Raw genomic sequence first — 17869 nt, forward strand, 5'->3', positions numbered from 1 at the left:
GAGTGCGAAGTTGGTTTTCTGGCTGCTGGGAGCGAAACCGCACACGTGGAGTCAGACGCCCGCGGCACAAAGCCAACATCACGGAGAAGTGGATGCTTCTTTTAATGAAAATCTGAATACGGAGATCGCGGATTTCGGTCAATGACAATAAATGCGAAGTATGGTAATTAAAACAACAACAGCAGCAAAATGAAGCATTAATCTGTACAACAAGGAGATGCCTTTTTGTTTCCTAAAATTAAGAAAATCGTGGTCTGGTCTCTCGGGTGGGAAAAAAGACACCAAGATCAGGTTTCATGGGTACATCTGAGTGGGAAAATGAGGTAAGAACATGATGGACGGGCACGGCAAGGTTATATTACTACTAGATGCTGCCACAACAGACATAGAGGCACCGCTCCCCTAGCAGGCCTTGTGTCCCTTGTTGAATGTTTTCATTTGCCCTTTGTGTCAGACTGCAGCAGGTAAAACTAACTCTGAAACTCTTCTGATGAGGTTACAAATGCAATCTAGCACATCACCCCCACGTTAATCGTGGATGCACAAAGGTCCATCAGTTTTGCTTTCCCAAATGAAGCAACCACACACAAGAGAATCCCCATGATCCCACTATGAACTATTCCAAGTACAGCTACCTTCTCCACAGATGAGAGTGCATCAGCTCAAAAGACAACAGGCCTGAAGTCTTTTGCTAGTGACATCTTCCTCCTAGTATTGCAAGAACTGAGGATCTCGGTGCCAGTTCTACAGGCTGAGCCCCTCCTCAAAGCAAAGTCCGGATGAGGGATGAAACAGCTGCACATGAAGCTGAAAGCACTATTGACAAACACACCAATGCTGGTGCTCACCACATCCAGGAAATAGCAAAATGCTCAGCTCAACTCAGACTAGCACCGGTAGTGCAACCACTGCAATTAGAGGTTACAGAAAAAAAGATGAAAGGAGGACTTCTAAGGCTGGAAAACTTAATGCACGTTCCACAGATGTAGAGATGTGGAACTGAGAGCCCTGGTTAGTGGTGATGATTGGACATGATTATCTTAGTGATCTCTTCTGACCATGACGACTCTATGATTCTATGACAGTACCATGTGCTCTCTATGAGCATCCAAAGGGGCCTCAGAATACACAGATGCAGGTGAAGCAGTACTCTTATCTCCCCTTTTCCCTTATCAGATGAATTGGATAACAGTGTCTCAGTGCACCAAAGCACACAGCTCCTCACACAGCCAGTCCTTGTGAGGCAGTTCAGATGAATTAGATCAAATGTCAGTGAATACTGGAACTTCACATGGAAATTTCAGGTCCAAAGGACAAGGAAATTCTGTAACATAGAAAATGCTTTCTTGATTAAAAATAAAGTGTATGATTTTGTTCAAAGACCACTTCTCTTTCTCCACCCTATATTTCAGACTGTGTGGGGGAGACTGTGTGTGTGCAGACAGCCTGTCTAAACAAGAGAGTCTACTTTTTCTGTCAAAAGCATCAACTACTGTCAGCTTCCCACTTGAAAATCACTTAAGGAAGAGGGGTTTTATTTCTGCAGTGGCAACAGAGGATGTATGTAGTGGCCGTCTCCTGAAATATTAACAGTCTGTCAGCTATGTCAAACTTTTTGATCCTCAACTTCCCACAAAGTCCACAGGCTGTATACTTCCCTTAGGCAAAAATGGATTGCAGTCAGAAGGATGGGAATCACAACAAAGTATGATCTTCCCTGCTGTATTACCCAGACCCTGGAAACATTTAGATTTAAAAATCCAACAACAATCTCTGCTGGCCAAAAACTCACCACTCCTTGCTTTGGAAAGCATATGAAAGACAAAGACTATTGTTTCCTGTTATTCTGAGGTTGCTAGTCTGGAATACAACCATCATTTCCCAGAAAGCATCTAAGACATACTTCCTTCTTGTGGATTGTGCAATCTGTGTGTACCAGCATGGCATGTGCTGGAAGATCAGCACAGCAGCATATGGAAGTGACAGACATGACAGGGCACATCTTGAAATGACAAGCGTTAAGACAACTTCTGATGAAAGAACCAACCTACCTTCAAATTGGGTGCCTGTCTTTGTTGATTGCCTGTCTGATTATAGATCATTTGGGAGTGGGCTAAAATAGCCATTCACTGACTAGAAATCATAGAACTCAGCAAGTCACAACAAACCTTCTAGCACATCTCTTTAGCTTCAAACGTTTCTTGAGCACTTTGGGATTTTACTCCTCCATGCTCCTCTAACAGACAGCAAAGTAAATATGGTTTCCTTTTCATAATGACTTGAAGAAACAAAGAAAACTACAGAAATTATCATCACCAATGAGGAAGAGGAAAGTTGCTCTAAAATCCCAGTTGGTGATCTCAGTTTCTTAAAGCAGAATGAAAACACCTCTAGCCAGTTCCCTCATACACAACTGGCAATGCACTGAGGATGTGCAGAGTTCAGAGATAGGCTTTGTGGCTCAGTTTTGTAGCTGGAAGTGCTAACGCTAGGTTGTGTAGGTGTGACATGATGAAACACAGGCTCATGATCTCAGGGAAGTTCTGGAAATATAGTGGAAGGCACAAGTCATTATGAGGAAAGCCACAGGAATTATCAGAACATGAGATAAATATCTGATTAGCCATGTCCTTCTCATTTCCCTAATAATACATGTGAAATATCTACTAAAAAACCCAGCATTGCTGAAAAGGCACCACAGTTGCAGTTAAAAACAACTTGAACCTGGATATCCAAGCTGAAGGAAAAATAGAAGGAATGTATTCCAAGGCTGCTCTTAAAAAAGCGAAAGTATAGTATAAAAACATTTCCTTGTATAAAACCATTGAAATGAGAAATATTAATATCTTCATCTTGTTTTACCTCATATTATTTTCACCACAGCTAATGGAAACTGCCAATGGCTGTTCTACATCAGCCCTAGAAGCAGTGAAAAGGAGCTCCCTGACTGTGCAAGCAGATGGCTCCTAGCTCTGAACAACTCAAAACACTTTGTGGAGAAGAAATCCTATTTCTCTAGAAGGGAACAGAGTTTTTTGCAGAATGCACCAAGAGAGAACCATGTTGTTTGGCTCATCCTTCGAGACCCTCCACATTTCCAGAGCAGAGATGTTCCAAAGGCATCTGCTATGAGGAACTCTTCTCCTTTTTGTATTTCTGGTATGCATCCAGTATCTCTGTGACGACACTTGGATCGTCAAGTGTGGTGACGTCTCCCATGTTACTTGATTGCTCAGTGACTACTTTCCTCAGCAGCCTCCTCATGATCTTCCCTGATCGGGTTTTAGGAAGGCGTTTCACCACCTGCAGAAAAGAGAAAGACACACCTGTATCAGAACTTGGATCCTGCTGGAAACCATGTGGAAATCTAGCTGAACTATCCTAAGCCTGGCGCTATCTCATGGCTACAACTCCTAGGAGACTCCTAGGGGCTACTCATTGAGCACAGGAGTTTGTGTCCAAACAAAGGAATATTGCTTGCATCAATATCTTGTGCTATAAAATGTATTCTTATCTAACTAGACTTTGCTCCTCATTCACTCATTGCTGTGTAACTCCAGGCTGGGTGCTGCTGAGTATGAAGCTTTTTGGAGACTCAGGCCCTGAATAAGCTGAATTAACTGTTGAACTACAAACACTTGAAAACTCATAGAACAGTAGAATGCCTTGGATTGGAAGGGAACTTAAAGCACACCCAGTACTAATCCCTGCCATGTACAAGGCAGCCCCCCCCAACTGAGGCTGCTCAGGGCCCCATCCAGCCTGGCCTTGAGTCCCTCCACGGACGGGGCACCACAGCTTCTATAGGCAGCTGTGCCAGGGCCTCACTGCCTTCTGAGTAAAAAAACTCCTCCTGATACATAATCTAAGTCTCTCCTCTTTTAGTTTAAAATAGTAATGCTGCTGCATGTCAAAGAAGGGATGACAAATGCCGCTTAAGGCACAAGGTGTGCCTAAAATTCCTCTTTGCCAGAACTCTTGCCAGGAAAGGTACTCTCAGTACTCTCTGTGCATGGATGTGTACATTCAGACCATTGCACCTGCCTCCTCCACCCACAGATCCCTCCAGCAAGTTCTCTTTTCCTCTCCTTTGTCCTGCTAGAGAGAGACAACTGCAACACAGCAGATAGGAAAGGCAAGGCTTATTAAATGTGGCTGTTCCTGCTCCCAGTCTCCCTTAGTCTCCCACTTACCAGAATGTGGTCAGGCACAGCATACTTTGCTATTTTGGTAGCCACAATAGTTTTGAGTTCTTCTTTGACATGGTCTATACGAGCTGTCTGCTCTTTCAGCACTACGAAAGCAAAGGCACCTAGAAGAAAAATGAGAAAAATGAAATATGAGTACCTCATATTAGGTCCTGGCTGGCAGAACTACTCATTTGAATGCCAAGGCAGGTTTTAAATCATTCCTAGGCACGATCTAGGGACTGACAAGAAAACCATCAGTCATGTTTACAAAAGCAGCCACATTCAAGCCTCTAGAATAAAGGTCCAGCCTTGTCTTAGCATCCATAGACTAGATTGGTCTCAGTAACAATGATAGCACAACAATGACTAGCAGAGTCATTGGGATCAATATCAACACAAACCAATCTGTTCAAAGGATTTTTCTGAGCACAATCCTACTTATGAAAGCTCTATCACATATATAAACACCATGTATTAAAACAGTCAAGGGAGCAATACCTGCACCTAGCTTAGGAAGTTATTTTCAAAGGTTGCCTTTGCCCCTTAGGACTGTATTGCCAGTCAACCAATAGTAACCAGCCTATTCCCTAGACACAACTTAGCACAGAGTCCAGGTTAGAAACTGATTGTATTTATGTGTCAAGCCAGGATGCTGTTTTTCACATACCTTCTCCTTTGATTTCATGGGGATACCCAATCACAGCTGTCTCAGGGACATCAGGGTGATCAGCCTTCACAAAAAGTAAAACAAAAATAATCAGAGCGTAAAGCCCTTCAGCATTTGTGCCAGCTACTTTTGCAGTATCTGCACTATCTTGCCATCTCTTTGTTGCATGCAAAACAGGAAAGCTGGATTCCACCTCCCTACTCCATAGTCAGCTGGTGGCCATAGGCACCAGTTTCTGGGAGTAGCATTTACTCACTGGATTGGTCCTGCTTTCAAACACACTAATAAGCATTTTTACATACACCGTTGGACCCAAAGCACACCAAGCTGAATTTGCACCAGCAAGAGGCAACAGGTACACAATAGGCCTTATTTAAACATCAGGAAGCAGTCCTGTGCTGTGCAGGTGCTGGAGCACTGGCAGGTTTCCCAGAGAGGTTATGGAGTTTTTCTCTTTGGCGACTTTCAGAAGCTGCCTGGAGAGGGGCCTGGGTGAGCAGCTCTGGGTGTCCCTGCTGGAGCAGGGGCTGGAGTAGATAAACCCATAGGTGCCTTTCCACATCAACCAGTCTGTGATTCAGTGACACTTTCTCTTTGTGTGTGTAAGGCTACAGTCCCAAGTGATGTCTGGCCATAGCCAAGTCACACACAAAAGTAGTTTTGCATTGCTCTGTGCCTCTGTGCCAGAGGTCTGTCTCCAGCAGAACAAATGCGAAGCTGCTAATATCACAGTCAACACTTGATCAGTGTTTATCAGCAACCAAAGCACACCAGAAAGAAGAAAGAATCCGGCCTTCACTTCTTCCTAGAAGCATTAAAGGGTTATTTGCTGAATGCACATTTTTATTACGCTCCAGAACAGTGATTTATTCTGCCACACTTTTTGGGTGAAAGTGATTCTCATTGGCAGTAAGGAGACAGTTTGGGTGTATAGGCTGGGAGAACTCACGTACCCGAATCTCACACCAAAGACTGGATTATGTCTTAAATAAGATTAAAAATAGGAAAAAACATCACAGAGCAATACAGCATACAAATATATTTGCATATTCACACATATACATATATAAAAAGTGGGGGAGGAACCAGATCCTATATCCATGATCATAAATTCATCCAGACAAAAAAATTTTCTCACAGAGGAGACAACAGAATCCTGTGTGCCATATAAATTCAGGTTTATCAGATGTTACATTTAAGTGCTGTTTGCAGGCAAGGCACATAACACAGAAATAAATATCCAGGTCAAGCTTTGAAGGTAAGTGCTTTGAGGACTTTTTGTTTTCAATCCTCTGAGCTAATACTATTTTCTCTCAGAATGACAAGCTATCTATCTTTGCAGCTAATGTGAATCAAGGTTGTTTCAGTGCTACTGAATTCTCAGCCATATTCAGCTAGTCCAGATGAGCATGAACCGCTGATTTGGGAAGTAAGGGCTAAGTGTTAGCAGAGGGAAAGGAAGGAATGCGAGAGCCAATCCCTTACAAAGACTCTACCAGCATCTAAAATTACAGCTGTATGTAAGTAGGGGCAGAGGTTCAAAGGCAATACTGCTACTACAAACAAATCAGATTTTGCACTTGTTTAAATTCACACAGCTTCTTTCAAGGGCTACCCTGCCCCATAGATGTGTGCCTGCTTGCAGCTTACCATTGCATCTTCTATCTCTGCTGTTCCAAGCCTGTGTCCGCTGATGTTAATGACATCATCCATGCGCCCTGTTATCTGGTAATAGCCTTCTTTGGTCCTGTAAGCACCATCCCCCGTGAAATAGTAACCTAATGGAAAGAGATGTGCGTGGTTGTTAGCAGGAAGTGTGCCAGCCTATTGCCTGGGGACTCTGGTTCAGGACAGATAATGCTCTAGGATGACAAGTAAGGCAGGGTGGACCAGACAGTTTGCAGACTAAGCTTACAGATGCATGATTGGCCACACATCATTTTCCACTTCCTTCTGCTATCCTCAGCCTTTGGCTGCTATCATTAGGCTGTATTGGCTGCTAAATCATCTGGGCAGCAGCAAGACAATAGTAGGCATAATTGCCTACAATCATTGTAGGCAACCAGCAGCAACCAATAGCTGATGTCCCTGCAATAAAACCAAGCCCACCAACACAACATAGTGATGCTCTGTTGGATTTACAAAAACAAAAAGGGTTCTCAGATCTCCTTTACACTCAGATGTCCTTTACGCTCCTACAGATGCACAGCAACTGCTCACCCAGGCTAATGCATACAGCCCCAAAATAGTTCAAATGCCATGTGCCATCATGCCATAGGCTGCTGGTCAAACTCAGGTCTGCTGCTAGCTTCACCTCAGTGCTCAATGAAAATTGCAAATGCTCAGCTGAAAGTGAACAGTTCTATTACATTTTGTATATGGGAATACTGCCAATTTTTTTAATCACTTATGTTGGGTCTGATAAAAAGCCACTTCTTTTCTTGACTAACAAAGACTCAGGTCCCAGAAAATGATCCCTTTTCAGCATATGACCATGGTAGAAACTATGCTACCAGGTTAGTTGAAAGGTAAACAAACAAAGCCATGTCCAGGAGAGAATTGTTCCTGGGGCACTTCGGCATAGCAGCTGGCAGCTAATGCTGCAAGCTCTGAAGGCAGCTTTTGGCAGGATCCATTACTGTCCAGTTCATGGATTTTCAGTCATGCTTCTTGCCTTTCCAATCAATTATCTATTGATAGGAGTTATCAACCTATGTTAAATATCACTGTGATTTCAGAAGCAGATATGAAATGAATAATAAGGGAACAGGGGCTCATTCAACTTCATCAATTTCCCGTTCTTATTTTCCACACAATTTTGCACAACTTGCCGGGCCATTTTTCCAATTTTTCTCTACCTTGTGACTTCCCAAGCCCTTTGCCTTGAGTGAAGACAGTGGTGTTGTCCAATTTCCTATAAAATGTTTTCTCCGCCACTGGCAATTACTTGCCAGGTACAACGTGACCATGCTTAAAAAGGGGCAGGTGTAACAGCATGTGACAGCCCAGGCAAGATTCAGTGATGCAGGAGGTACTTTCTCATCCTACATGCTTATTTCCAAATGAGACAAAAATGGCCCCAGGAAAGTGTCCTTGGATTTTTATTCTAGGCACTACATTTTTATAAGTAAATGCATTTCCATGTGACAGCTAGAACCATTACTGCATGCTTACAACAGGCAACCCACCAAATTCCAGCAACCCCCAAGATCTAGCTTGAATAGAAATATCACAAAGCACTGCTGAAAATATTCAGCATTCTTATAATGCAGTGCAAACCACACTCCCTTGACACTCTCCTTACCTGGATAGGCTTTGAAATATGTATCAACAAATCGCTGGTGATCTCTGTAGATTGTTCTTGCCAGGCCAGGCCACGGCTGCGTGATGCAGAGTGCACCAGACACATCATTGCCCTCTAAAACCTTTCCCTGCAGGTTCAAGCACAAAAAGGATGATCAGAAGAGCAAAATAAGAATAACAAGTGCCTCTGACTCACTGATATAGTAAGAATCACCCTGTTGCTCAGTGCAGACTGCCAATGGTTGGCCACATGGGGAGAAGATGAATCCTCTAGTGAACACACCATCTGTGCTGGGCATTCCTTACTCCTCAAGGCCTGCAGCACTGCAGATAAAACAATTTTAAGTCTCAAAGAACAATCAATCCTGTGATTCTGCAGAAGGCAAGGCTGGAAAAGATGATAACAAAGGCATGCTAAGCAGCCAGAGGATGCCTGGGGTGAGGCTAAGAGGGAAGTGCCTGGACTGCTACCTTTTCCTTTCACTTACATTAATTGCCACATTCCCTTATTAAACTGTATATGAGGAGATTACATGCTTTACTGGGCACTGGAGAGCTGATGGGGACTGCTCAGCATAGCTTCAGAGATCAGCATTGTTCTCTTACAGACACGCACTGCTGCAGGGCCTCATGCCTTGCATTTCCCTTGGAAGACTTCATCTCTGACTTCACCAGTCTTGCTAAGTCACTGGATGTTGTATGCACTGTGCCAGCTGTTCATCTCCCTGGTTTCCAAGACATGTATGACTTCTGACTGCTCTCAGAAATGGAAGAAGCAGCTTATAATCTCTTTAGAGATTTGCAGATAGCTTTCAGTGCCCAGCTGGAAGTCTGTATGGATATTTGAGATATGCTCAGATATATAAATTGCTCTTTTATTCTACTGTTTTAATGGAGGAACATACGTCCTCCCAGATCCTGTTCCTCTCCCATTGGAAAGGTGATTAAGGCAGGAAAACACAGTAGCTTCTCTTCTCAGCACCCGTCACAGCCACAACTCACATCTTCATCCATCAGAACAGGGAAAATCCCAAAGAAGGGTCTCATAGCCATAGCTGGAATGATATCAGCTTTCTCCTCTGAAGGCCGTGGGGCAATGCAGATGCCACCAGTTTCTGGAAAAATAATGAAAAATAAAATATTTGAGATTCATCCAATGCTGGATGAAAGCAAATGCTAGCTCCTCTTTGTTAAAGAGAATACAGAAGCCACCTTCAAGTAAAAGCCACTGGGAAGGAATTATTCAACATCAAGTAGCACGGCACAGAGTGGGACCGTACAGCCTTCTCAGGTAGGTAAGAGCAGTTCTCCATGGCACTGAGCATCAGGACCACTAATGTCCCGCTTAGCTCTTCTCAGGAAGCACTGCATGGGCTGCAGCACTGGCTTTGCACCGAAGGCCTGCAGACCCTGCAGTGTCAAAACACTGTGCATGCATCCAGCACCCTTCCATGGACATATCCACAGCAAACCAGGCACGAGGAGGTGTCTTGATTCAGCCCGTGTGCTCTCTGCCCAGAAGCCTGGCACTAAATCAGCTCATGGAAAAACCAATTCCTCTAGCTACCAGCTAGCAATGAATACAAGGAGCTCTAATGCATATGCACACCCTTCCAAGATTTTTTTTCACATGAATGGGGCTGCTTGGCAGCAGGGACAATACTCATCAGCCCCATTTCCTACCCTAGTAGTGATTTTACAGAGAAAGGGGATTTATCTCCCTGTGCTGTTTTTACAGCTGTCTAAGGTTAGTAGGAAAAGCACTTCAGGAGTCTGAATTGCTGTTATTACAGAGAATGAGAATAACCCACCCCTTACAAGCAATTTGAGATCATCTTCTATTCAAAATTGAACCCTTTAATCATTCTTTTTTCATGCCTGCTGGGATGAACATTAAATCAGATTCCAACCTTAATAAAATCTGAAAGTAATTCAAAAACACAAATGAGAGACAAAAAACATAGGAACATTAAGCTTTAATAAATATAGCTGTAGAAACTAAGCTATGTTCTGCCACTTAGAGAGTGCTGAGCTCCACCAGCTTTGCTGAGGTTGTGGAAACTGAAATCAAGGTTTGGAAAGGCTGAATCTGACCTTGAGTTTGCATCCATCAGTTACCCTGATGGGGGTACAAGGAAGGGCCTCTGAGGAAATGCATGCTTCAGAAATAAATGGTAGCAGGGATGCTTCAAAATTTATTTGTATGGGAAAGACCTGTCTTAAACTGGCACTGTAAGAAACCAACAACCAAGGTTTCCAGAACCTACTTAGAAATGTCTCTCAAAAACAGTTTTTGTTCACAGCTGCATACAACAGCTGTATTTTGTGGGTATTTTTTTAACTGAAAAACAAAAATGGAACTACCAAGTGTTTCCTCTGCACTGTGAATAACTATGCCTGGAACTGAAACACAGATTTGATTCCATTACTGTCAATCACAGCCCAGCAATTCCTAATATTTTAACACTAAAAGCCACAGAAATGTTCCGTCTCTCTCATCTGCACATAACACTACTAAAATTGCTTCCTGTAATTGCTGTCTCACTTATTCACTCATCCAAAGACTTTCAAGTGGATTCTTAAATCATCATTTGCTGATCTGTACGCCCACCAGGCTTTACTAGCTGGCAACGTGTTGCTGCTTTGGAGAGCAATGTACCATAGAGGACACTGCACACAGCAGTGCAATTACCGAGCTATAATGAAATCGTTTGTGAGAGGTGACACTGCAGGATCACAACCAGCATCCATCAGACTGTTTCTGTGATCGCTTTCCATATTCCCTTTGCATTTATAATTGTGTATATAGTGCATCCATGATTAATTTGGCTTCCTCTTTAATGGAAGCATCAACTGTGGAGAAAGATTGATTCTACTTTCTAAAAAAATCAATTTAATGAATATTTATCATTATATTATGCTTCCAGGAGCTGGTAACTGCATGCAAAACTACAGTTGGTTCAAATTCAGAATCAAGCACTTTGCACTTACAAATTGTCCAGTAAATGTTCTTTGACCTCTCTCCTGAGAGTTCTTGCTCTAAAAACCCACAAAAAATACATCTTCTTACAAGATCTTACCCTGTATAAGGGAGAACCGACCTACCAAACTGCATGCATCAGTAACTGAAGACAAGCTATAACCAAAAATATTGGGTCAAAAAACATTTTTTTCTCATCTCCATCACTGTACAGCCATCAACTGTTTTTCACCAGTATTTTATCTCAGAGCAGGGAGGAGGAAAACGTGTAGCACCTAATCCATCAGACTTTCTCCTGCTAAGAAGGTGAGAACCCAAATGATTTAAGGTATTAAGAAAGTACAGAGTAGATAACATTGCTGCTGTTCTATTTCAAATCCAAAAATAAAGAGAGTCTGTGAGTCTGATCCAGATTAACTGGAACTTGATTGTGTGCCAGAAGCTAACTCACCACACTGAGATGGGTGACAGTTATCCTGAATAGAGAGTTTGGTAGCAGAAATAAGAGTGAAATCATGAGCAGTATGCTTAGAACGGGAATGGATAATCTGCTCAACAGCCACTAGAAATTTAAGAGTAGGGGAGGCTTTTTTCCAGCAGAGGCAGGAAGCTCACAGCTGTGCTGTGTCCTTTAAGTGCACGCTCCACAGCAAGCTGTGTGGCTTGCAACTTGAGGACGTATTTTTGTGAATGTTCAGGGAAATAGCATTCAAAATGCACTTAGCAGCTGTTGAATGTTGGTGACCAGAACAGAGGAGTGTCTGACACCAAAGTGAACAAAATGCTGGGGGCTGCGCTGTGCAGTCCTACGCACTGCTCACCAGGAAAAGCAGGAGGCAGGAAACAGATGGAACAATTTTCCTGCTCTGAAGTGACAGCCCCTCTGTCCAGCAGGCAAGAGATGGTGAATAGTCTATAAATGACAACTACTGCACTGATGCACACAATTAGGCCAAGCATGTAGCCAAAACTGTAGTACACTTGTTTTTTGAAGTATCAGAATGCCAAAGGACTACAGCATGCTACTTCTCTCCTGGGAGGGACTGATCTGAATCAGGCAGCAGTTGTTGTCCCCATGCCACTCACAGCCAGAAAGCCTTCCTCTCCTGATTTCTTTCCAATCAGCAAAAGCAATATATACCTCTGTCTACACAGCTTAGTTTTCCATCTTCCTCTGTCCTTCTTGAGACAAGAATATAAAACACACCTGAGTGCAGTTTGTGGCTACATGCTGCTATAAATGTTCTTTCATGATATCCTTTCACATTAAGACCACATCAAGGTTAGTATGGTTTGATAAACAACTGGAAATCAGGTTTCAAATTCAAGCTGCCTACTCCAAGCACTGCACCGAAATTCAATCTCTGCTTTCTGTTTCTAGAACCAATTGAGATTTTTCAGCTTTCAAAATATCAAGGAACATTTAGAGTGGAAAAATGTGCAACACGTCGCTATTGCTTTTAGATGCTGTTGCCCTGTTATTTTGTGCTGAAGCTGCCCAGACTTCCCAAATCTGACGAAAACATCAGGAGGTTGCTTTCTTTACATAAGGCTCCGTGGGTTGAACAGAAATGTACAAATTTTCCTCCACACTTATAGAATCACAGAATCATAGAATGGCTTGGGATGGAAGAGACTTAAAGGCCCCCAGTTCCAGCCCCCTGTTGTGGGCTGGCTGCCACCCCCATCCACCAGCTCAGGCTGCCCAGGGCCCCATCCAACCTGGCCCTGAACACCTCCAGGGATGGGGCATGTTCTCTGGGGTTCTCTGGGGAGCTGTGCCAGTGCCTCACTACTCCCAAAAGAAAGAATTTCTTCCTAACATCTCACCTAAATTTCCCCTCCTTTTGGCTTAAAGCCATTTCCACTTGTTCTATCACTGCTGGACTCCAGCAAAAAGACCTCCCATTGCTGGACTCATAACAGCCATGACAGCCATGCACACCCCCTGAGGATGCCTTTTACCTGTTTGCCACCAAGTGTCCACAAGGGTACAGCGCCCTTCTCCCACCACGTGGTAGAACCACTGCCAAGCCTCGTTGTTGATAGGCTCTCCCACTAGATCAAAAATAAGAAAGGAAGTCGCCTTAAGACTCAAGGAGTTGCTGACAGTTCATTCTGCCTTTTGGTGCACGATATGGAGATTGCACGATTAAGCAGAATGCTCAAAACCTTTTCGCTGAGAGGTGCAAAGGACAGCAATGCACTTATATAACAAAGGACTTTTTCCAGAAAGACTAGAAGGCAAGCAATAAATATCACAGAAAGTAATTAATCAAAGCAACTCATGTATAAGAACCCCTAAAATCCTAAAAGCAGTAAAATATTTCTTGAGTCACCTAAGCCATTAAAGTTAATTTACCACTGGATAAACCTTTTCTGCAAAGAATACAATCCTGCAATATGAGCTAGGAGAAGGACAATCATGTAGGCTCAGTGTCTCCAACTTCAGTTTGTTTCCCCTTCTGCTGAGACAATAACTGAAAAGCCAGATGGGGAATCCACTTTATCAGCTGTTTATAACCATATTCTTCTGGTATCTTCACTCTCATCAGCTAGAACCCTGTATCTTTACCACAGGAAAGTTTTATGCTTCCTACCTGATCCCAGGGTCTTCAGGGATGATCTGTCATATTTCTTCACCCACTTGTCTCCATAATTCAACAACAAGCGTATAGCTGTAGGTGCTCCATAAAACTGATTTATTTTCAGCCTTTGTACCATTTCCCAGTAACGGCCTGCAAGATCACAAACATATCAACACTGACATTCCACCACAAAGCTCAGCATGAAGCTTAGCAGTCAAAGCTGAGGCTGAGGTTACTGTGAGCACAGAGCAAAAACAATGGAAAGATTTCATACATTTTTTTAAACATTGGATGTTCCTGAGCATTATACACGCGTGTTTCAAAGAAATTGAGCTTTTACCTCCCCTGCACAGACAGGTTATACCTGACAAGTTTCTAACCTCCTTTTGCCTTGTCACACTGCCACGCCTAGCCAACTGTTTGCCCATCACTTCCTTACCTGGGTCAGGGTACACTGGAGTGCTTTCAAACAGCACCGTGGTGCCTCCATTGCAAAGCGGTCCATACACAACATAGCTGTGTCCTGTGATCCAGCCAATGTCAGCCACGCAGCCAAAGACATCACCTTGCTGATAGTCAAACACATACTGCAAAGATAAATGTAAGGCCAGCTGATTTCCTGTTGGCAGGTGCATAGAGCTGAAGAGTAAGATGCTGGATGGGATGCACACAAAAAGGAGCAAGAGAGCTCGTAGGGTGAGTCGTGCCACTCACACAGGACACAGCAGCACAAGGCCAGCCCAACGTGAGGAAACAAGCCAAAGGGACCAGGGCTTCAGCCTCCTGTTTCTGCCAACATACAGGGAGCAAGGAATCCAACTGTTTCCAAATTGAAACCTACAACCAAAGCCCAGAGCTCTGGATACCTGCAGTTGCTCACTGCAGACAGCTCACATGGGAGAGCTGATCCTAAACAGCAGGGAGACTGCAGGTCTCAGAAGCTTAAACCCCTCATGAATATGAACATTTTTCCGTAAGAGAGCTGGAGAAATTGATATGTGTACATGAAACATTTCCTGAGAAATGCTCTTAGCTGCTTAGCACCTTTATCAGTGCATTGCTTTCCAGATGCTTCCTTCTCCCTGCTCGTCTACTTCAAATAAAAACCTAGGAGAACACGTTATTTTGTTTTGCCTTCAGAAAATGCTTCTCTCTATAAATCCAATTCCTCTACCACATAGTGAAGAGGTCCTGACTCATAAAGCAGAGTCAGTTTTACAGTTTAAATCAAAGAAAGAGGATCAGAAACTCAAAAAATAAACCACACAACAACAAAAACCATGAACGTACAGCCATGAGAGTCACTGTGGTTTTGCACACGTGTTGCACAGATTATCTGATCTCTCTACTTAGGAGAGCTAATCTTCACCTTAATTTTGCAAGTGCTTTTCCCCATCAGGCTCTAAAGCAGCTCTAAGGGGGCTGCAGCTGCATACAATGCCTCCCTGCACCAGTGTGCCAGATCTACCTTCTGGACTAATGGAGAAATAGATGCCTTGGTAATTACACAGTCACTCAGAAAAGCTGACATTGCAAATGCTCTGAATGCAGAGAAGTCTGACACTTTTACATTCAAATCTTTCTAAAAATCAACTGTGTCAGACGAAAGAAAGAAAAGCTTTGAAAGAATTGTATGTGATTACAAATGGGGTGATACCACTAAAGTCAGATGGAGAACTTTCACACAAATCCCATCTCCATTTTATTGTTGACTTTTCATACACAGAGCTCAGATCACAAGCTGCAAGAAGCAGTTCCTTTTTTGGTTGTTTTTTTTTTTTTTTTTTTTTTGTGAGAAAGATATTTTTCATGATTTTGCTTTCAAGTGTTAAAATATTTAGCCTAGATTACAACAAAAATCAGTGCTAAAGTTTAACCACAGGACATGAATGCAATTTTTGATCTTCATACTATATAGATTATGCAAGAGGTTTTTAAGAATCCAGATCCTCTCTTCTGGAAAAGGCCAGTACTCCACTACAAACTGTTACAGCAGTAGTCACATTACCAATGCCAATGAAGTACCTACCTGAATCTCCTCAGCTGCATCACTTTAATGTCTCTAAGTATGGGCCTAAGACAATAATACAGTATAGGCTCTAGTTCTCACAGTATTATATTCCCCAGCAACAAAGCCCAAAATGTTACTTACACATTCTCAGAACTTTCGAATTTGGTTACACTCAATAAGCCATTTAGGTAGCACACACAGAACACAGTCATCAAAGTCCCTATCATTAATATCATAAGGTAAGTGAACCTCCTCTAGAGGATTCCTATGAGTTACCTTATGCGTGAGAGCAGCATACAGCAAATATCCAGCCTGGGTGTGAACGATTCCTTTGGGTTTCCCTGTGCTGCCTGAGGTATACAGCATGAAAAGCATGTCTTCACTGTCCATGCTCTCTGGAGTGCATACAGAAGCTGCCTTGGCCATCTCCTAAGAAGAAAAGGCGGTGATGAGAGAAAAGCTTTGGTTATATGAAACCAATTCATGCTCCATCTGTAAGCATGTCAGCAGCATCTAGAGATAAGAACCACCTCTGCTGCTTTCCCCTCATATCATAGGTTATAGCTGCTTACCTTGTGGAAAGGTTCCTGTGCACAAATAGCACCCAGCCCCTCCACCAATACCTCTGCCAGGCTCAGAAGTCATGAGGAACTGGCCAGATAACACAACATTGCAGAAAAGAAAAAAAAAAAAAAAAGGTAGGTAATAGCTTGCATTCCAAGACTCTGTAATTTGCTGGTAGAAAACCTAAGCTTGACTGTATCTATGAGTCACACAGCAGCTGCAGCAAGGCTGGATACTGTTGAGGAACTTATCCCTTTAAAACTGCAGTGGTGTAGTTAAGTTGTGTGTTCATTTCTCTTCCTTAGCCACAGGAGAGGCTGGCAGTTTTGTTAATTTGATGCTGAAATTCAAATTGCTGCTACTCACGAGAAGGACAGTGCTTTACCCTCCTGCCTCTGTTTCTTTATAGACCACTGGTCATGTGGCTAAGAACCTAGCTCCTCTCCTCACCCCTGGTGTCAGAAACACTAGAGGAAAGGATGTAGTGTCCTACCAGTTCACAGCAAATTTTTGGATGAGTTGGTGTGCTCAGTCCAACAGAAGAAGGGGAAGGAGAAATACTGTGCTTTGAAAGAGAGGCTTGTGGTAAATGCAGCTTGTGGATGGCCAACGTCCAAAACAGAGCTCAACAGTAAGCAGTCAGAATGCTCAAGCCCCATTCAAAGAACTTACAAAAGATGTTGCTTCTCATCAGCATTTAGACACTGCATGAAAGCGTATCGGGACCAGAACATAAGTTGCTAAGGTCTGGCACAGAACTGTGAAAAAAAACAAGCAGAACTCTGGGAAATATCTTCAGACCAAAACAGACAGTGAAAACTTTAGGCAGGATATCTGAATGCCTTCTGGATGTTTGCTCAGTGCTGCTTCTGAGCTTTGTATTCACTCTCTCCATCTGAAGAGACAAGGAGTCCTTAACTGATAACGGCACTTATGCATTTCATCGATGATGCTAGAATTAAGATGTGAATTAAAAGTATAATCCCATCATAAGAAAGCTTTCATGTATAAAATATACCAGAGAAGGCTTTTCTTCCAGAGCAGAGTGAACCACACAAACGCACTCTTAAAGAACATAATTTGTCTACAGCACATTTTGCCCAAATTGTAAATTTTTCATGATGAAGAGGTTGACCATTTTTCTTGCTGTTCACAAACTTGTGGTAATGACTGTGCACTGCAGTTGCTCAACAAGTAGCTATAAAAAGGCAGACTGGCTTGCTTCTCTCAGGCTCTATGCTGTCTTAGCTGAATGATGATCCCTGTAAGGGCTATTATGTTGCTCTTCGAAGGGCTTTCTAGGCACTATGTTTTTGTAAGTACATACTGCAAACAAACTACTTACAAGTGAATTCTACCAATCTGGGTCCAAATGTTTACAAGTGTCTGACAAGTAGAGCTTAATAAAATAAGAACTGATAAGGTCAGACATAATTCTTATCTGCTGACTTTCAGTACTTCCCAGGTATTTACGGTAACCTGCCAGCACTAAACTTAGGCTGACTTGCCAATTTCTGAAACTAGAGTGGTGTTTGCATAAGCTCCATTAAAACATGAACTTAAATT

At 42.9% G+C, this 17869-nt stretch overlaps 1 protein-coding gene across 1 annotated transcript in view; it reads right to left on the reverse strand.

Annotated features, from left to right (window-relative positions):
• Nucleotides 1-84: 84 nt before the first annotated feature.
• Nucleotides 85-17869, reverse strand: part of ACSS1 (acyl-CoA synthetase short chain family member 1) — a 35521-nt gene continuing 17736 nt past the window's right edge. The window contains exons 5-14 of the mRNA XM_031597436.2: nt 16016-16168; nt 14168-14315; nt 13741-13878; nt 13106-13198; nt 9163-9275; nt 8162-8288; nt 6508-6635; nt 4858-4921; nt 4194-4312; nt 85-3303 (exon numbers count right to left, since the gene is read on the reverse strand). Of these exons, the coding sequence (XP_031453296.1) occupies nt 3127-3303; nt 4194-4312; nt 4858-4921; nt 6508-6635; nt 8162-8288; nt 9163-9275; nt 13106-13198; nt 13741-13878; nt 14168-14315; nt 16016-16168 (1260 nt within the window). The 3' untranslated portion in view covers nt 85-3126. The remainder of the gene's footprint in view (nt 3304-4193; nt 4313-4857; nt 4922-6507; nt 6636-8161; nt 8289-9162; nt 9276-13105; nt 13199-13740; nt 13879-14167; nt 14316-16015; nt 16169-17869) is intronic.

Source organism: Phasianus colchicus, chromosome 2, assembly GCF_987193195.1.
Source record: "Phasianus colchicus chromosome 2, bPhaCol1.hap1.1, whole genome shotgun sequence".
In the NCBI taxonomy this organism is placed as follows: domain Eukaryota; kingdom Metazoa; phylum Chordata; class Aves; order Galliformes; family Phasianidae; genus Phasianus; species Phasianus colchicus.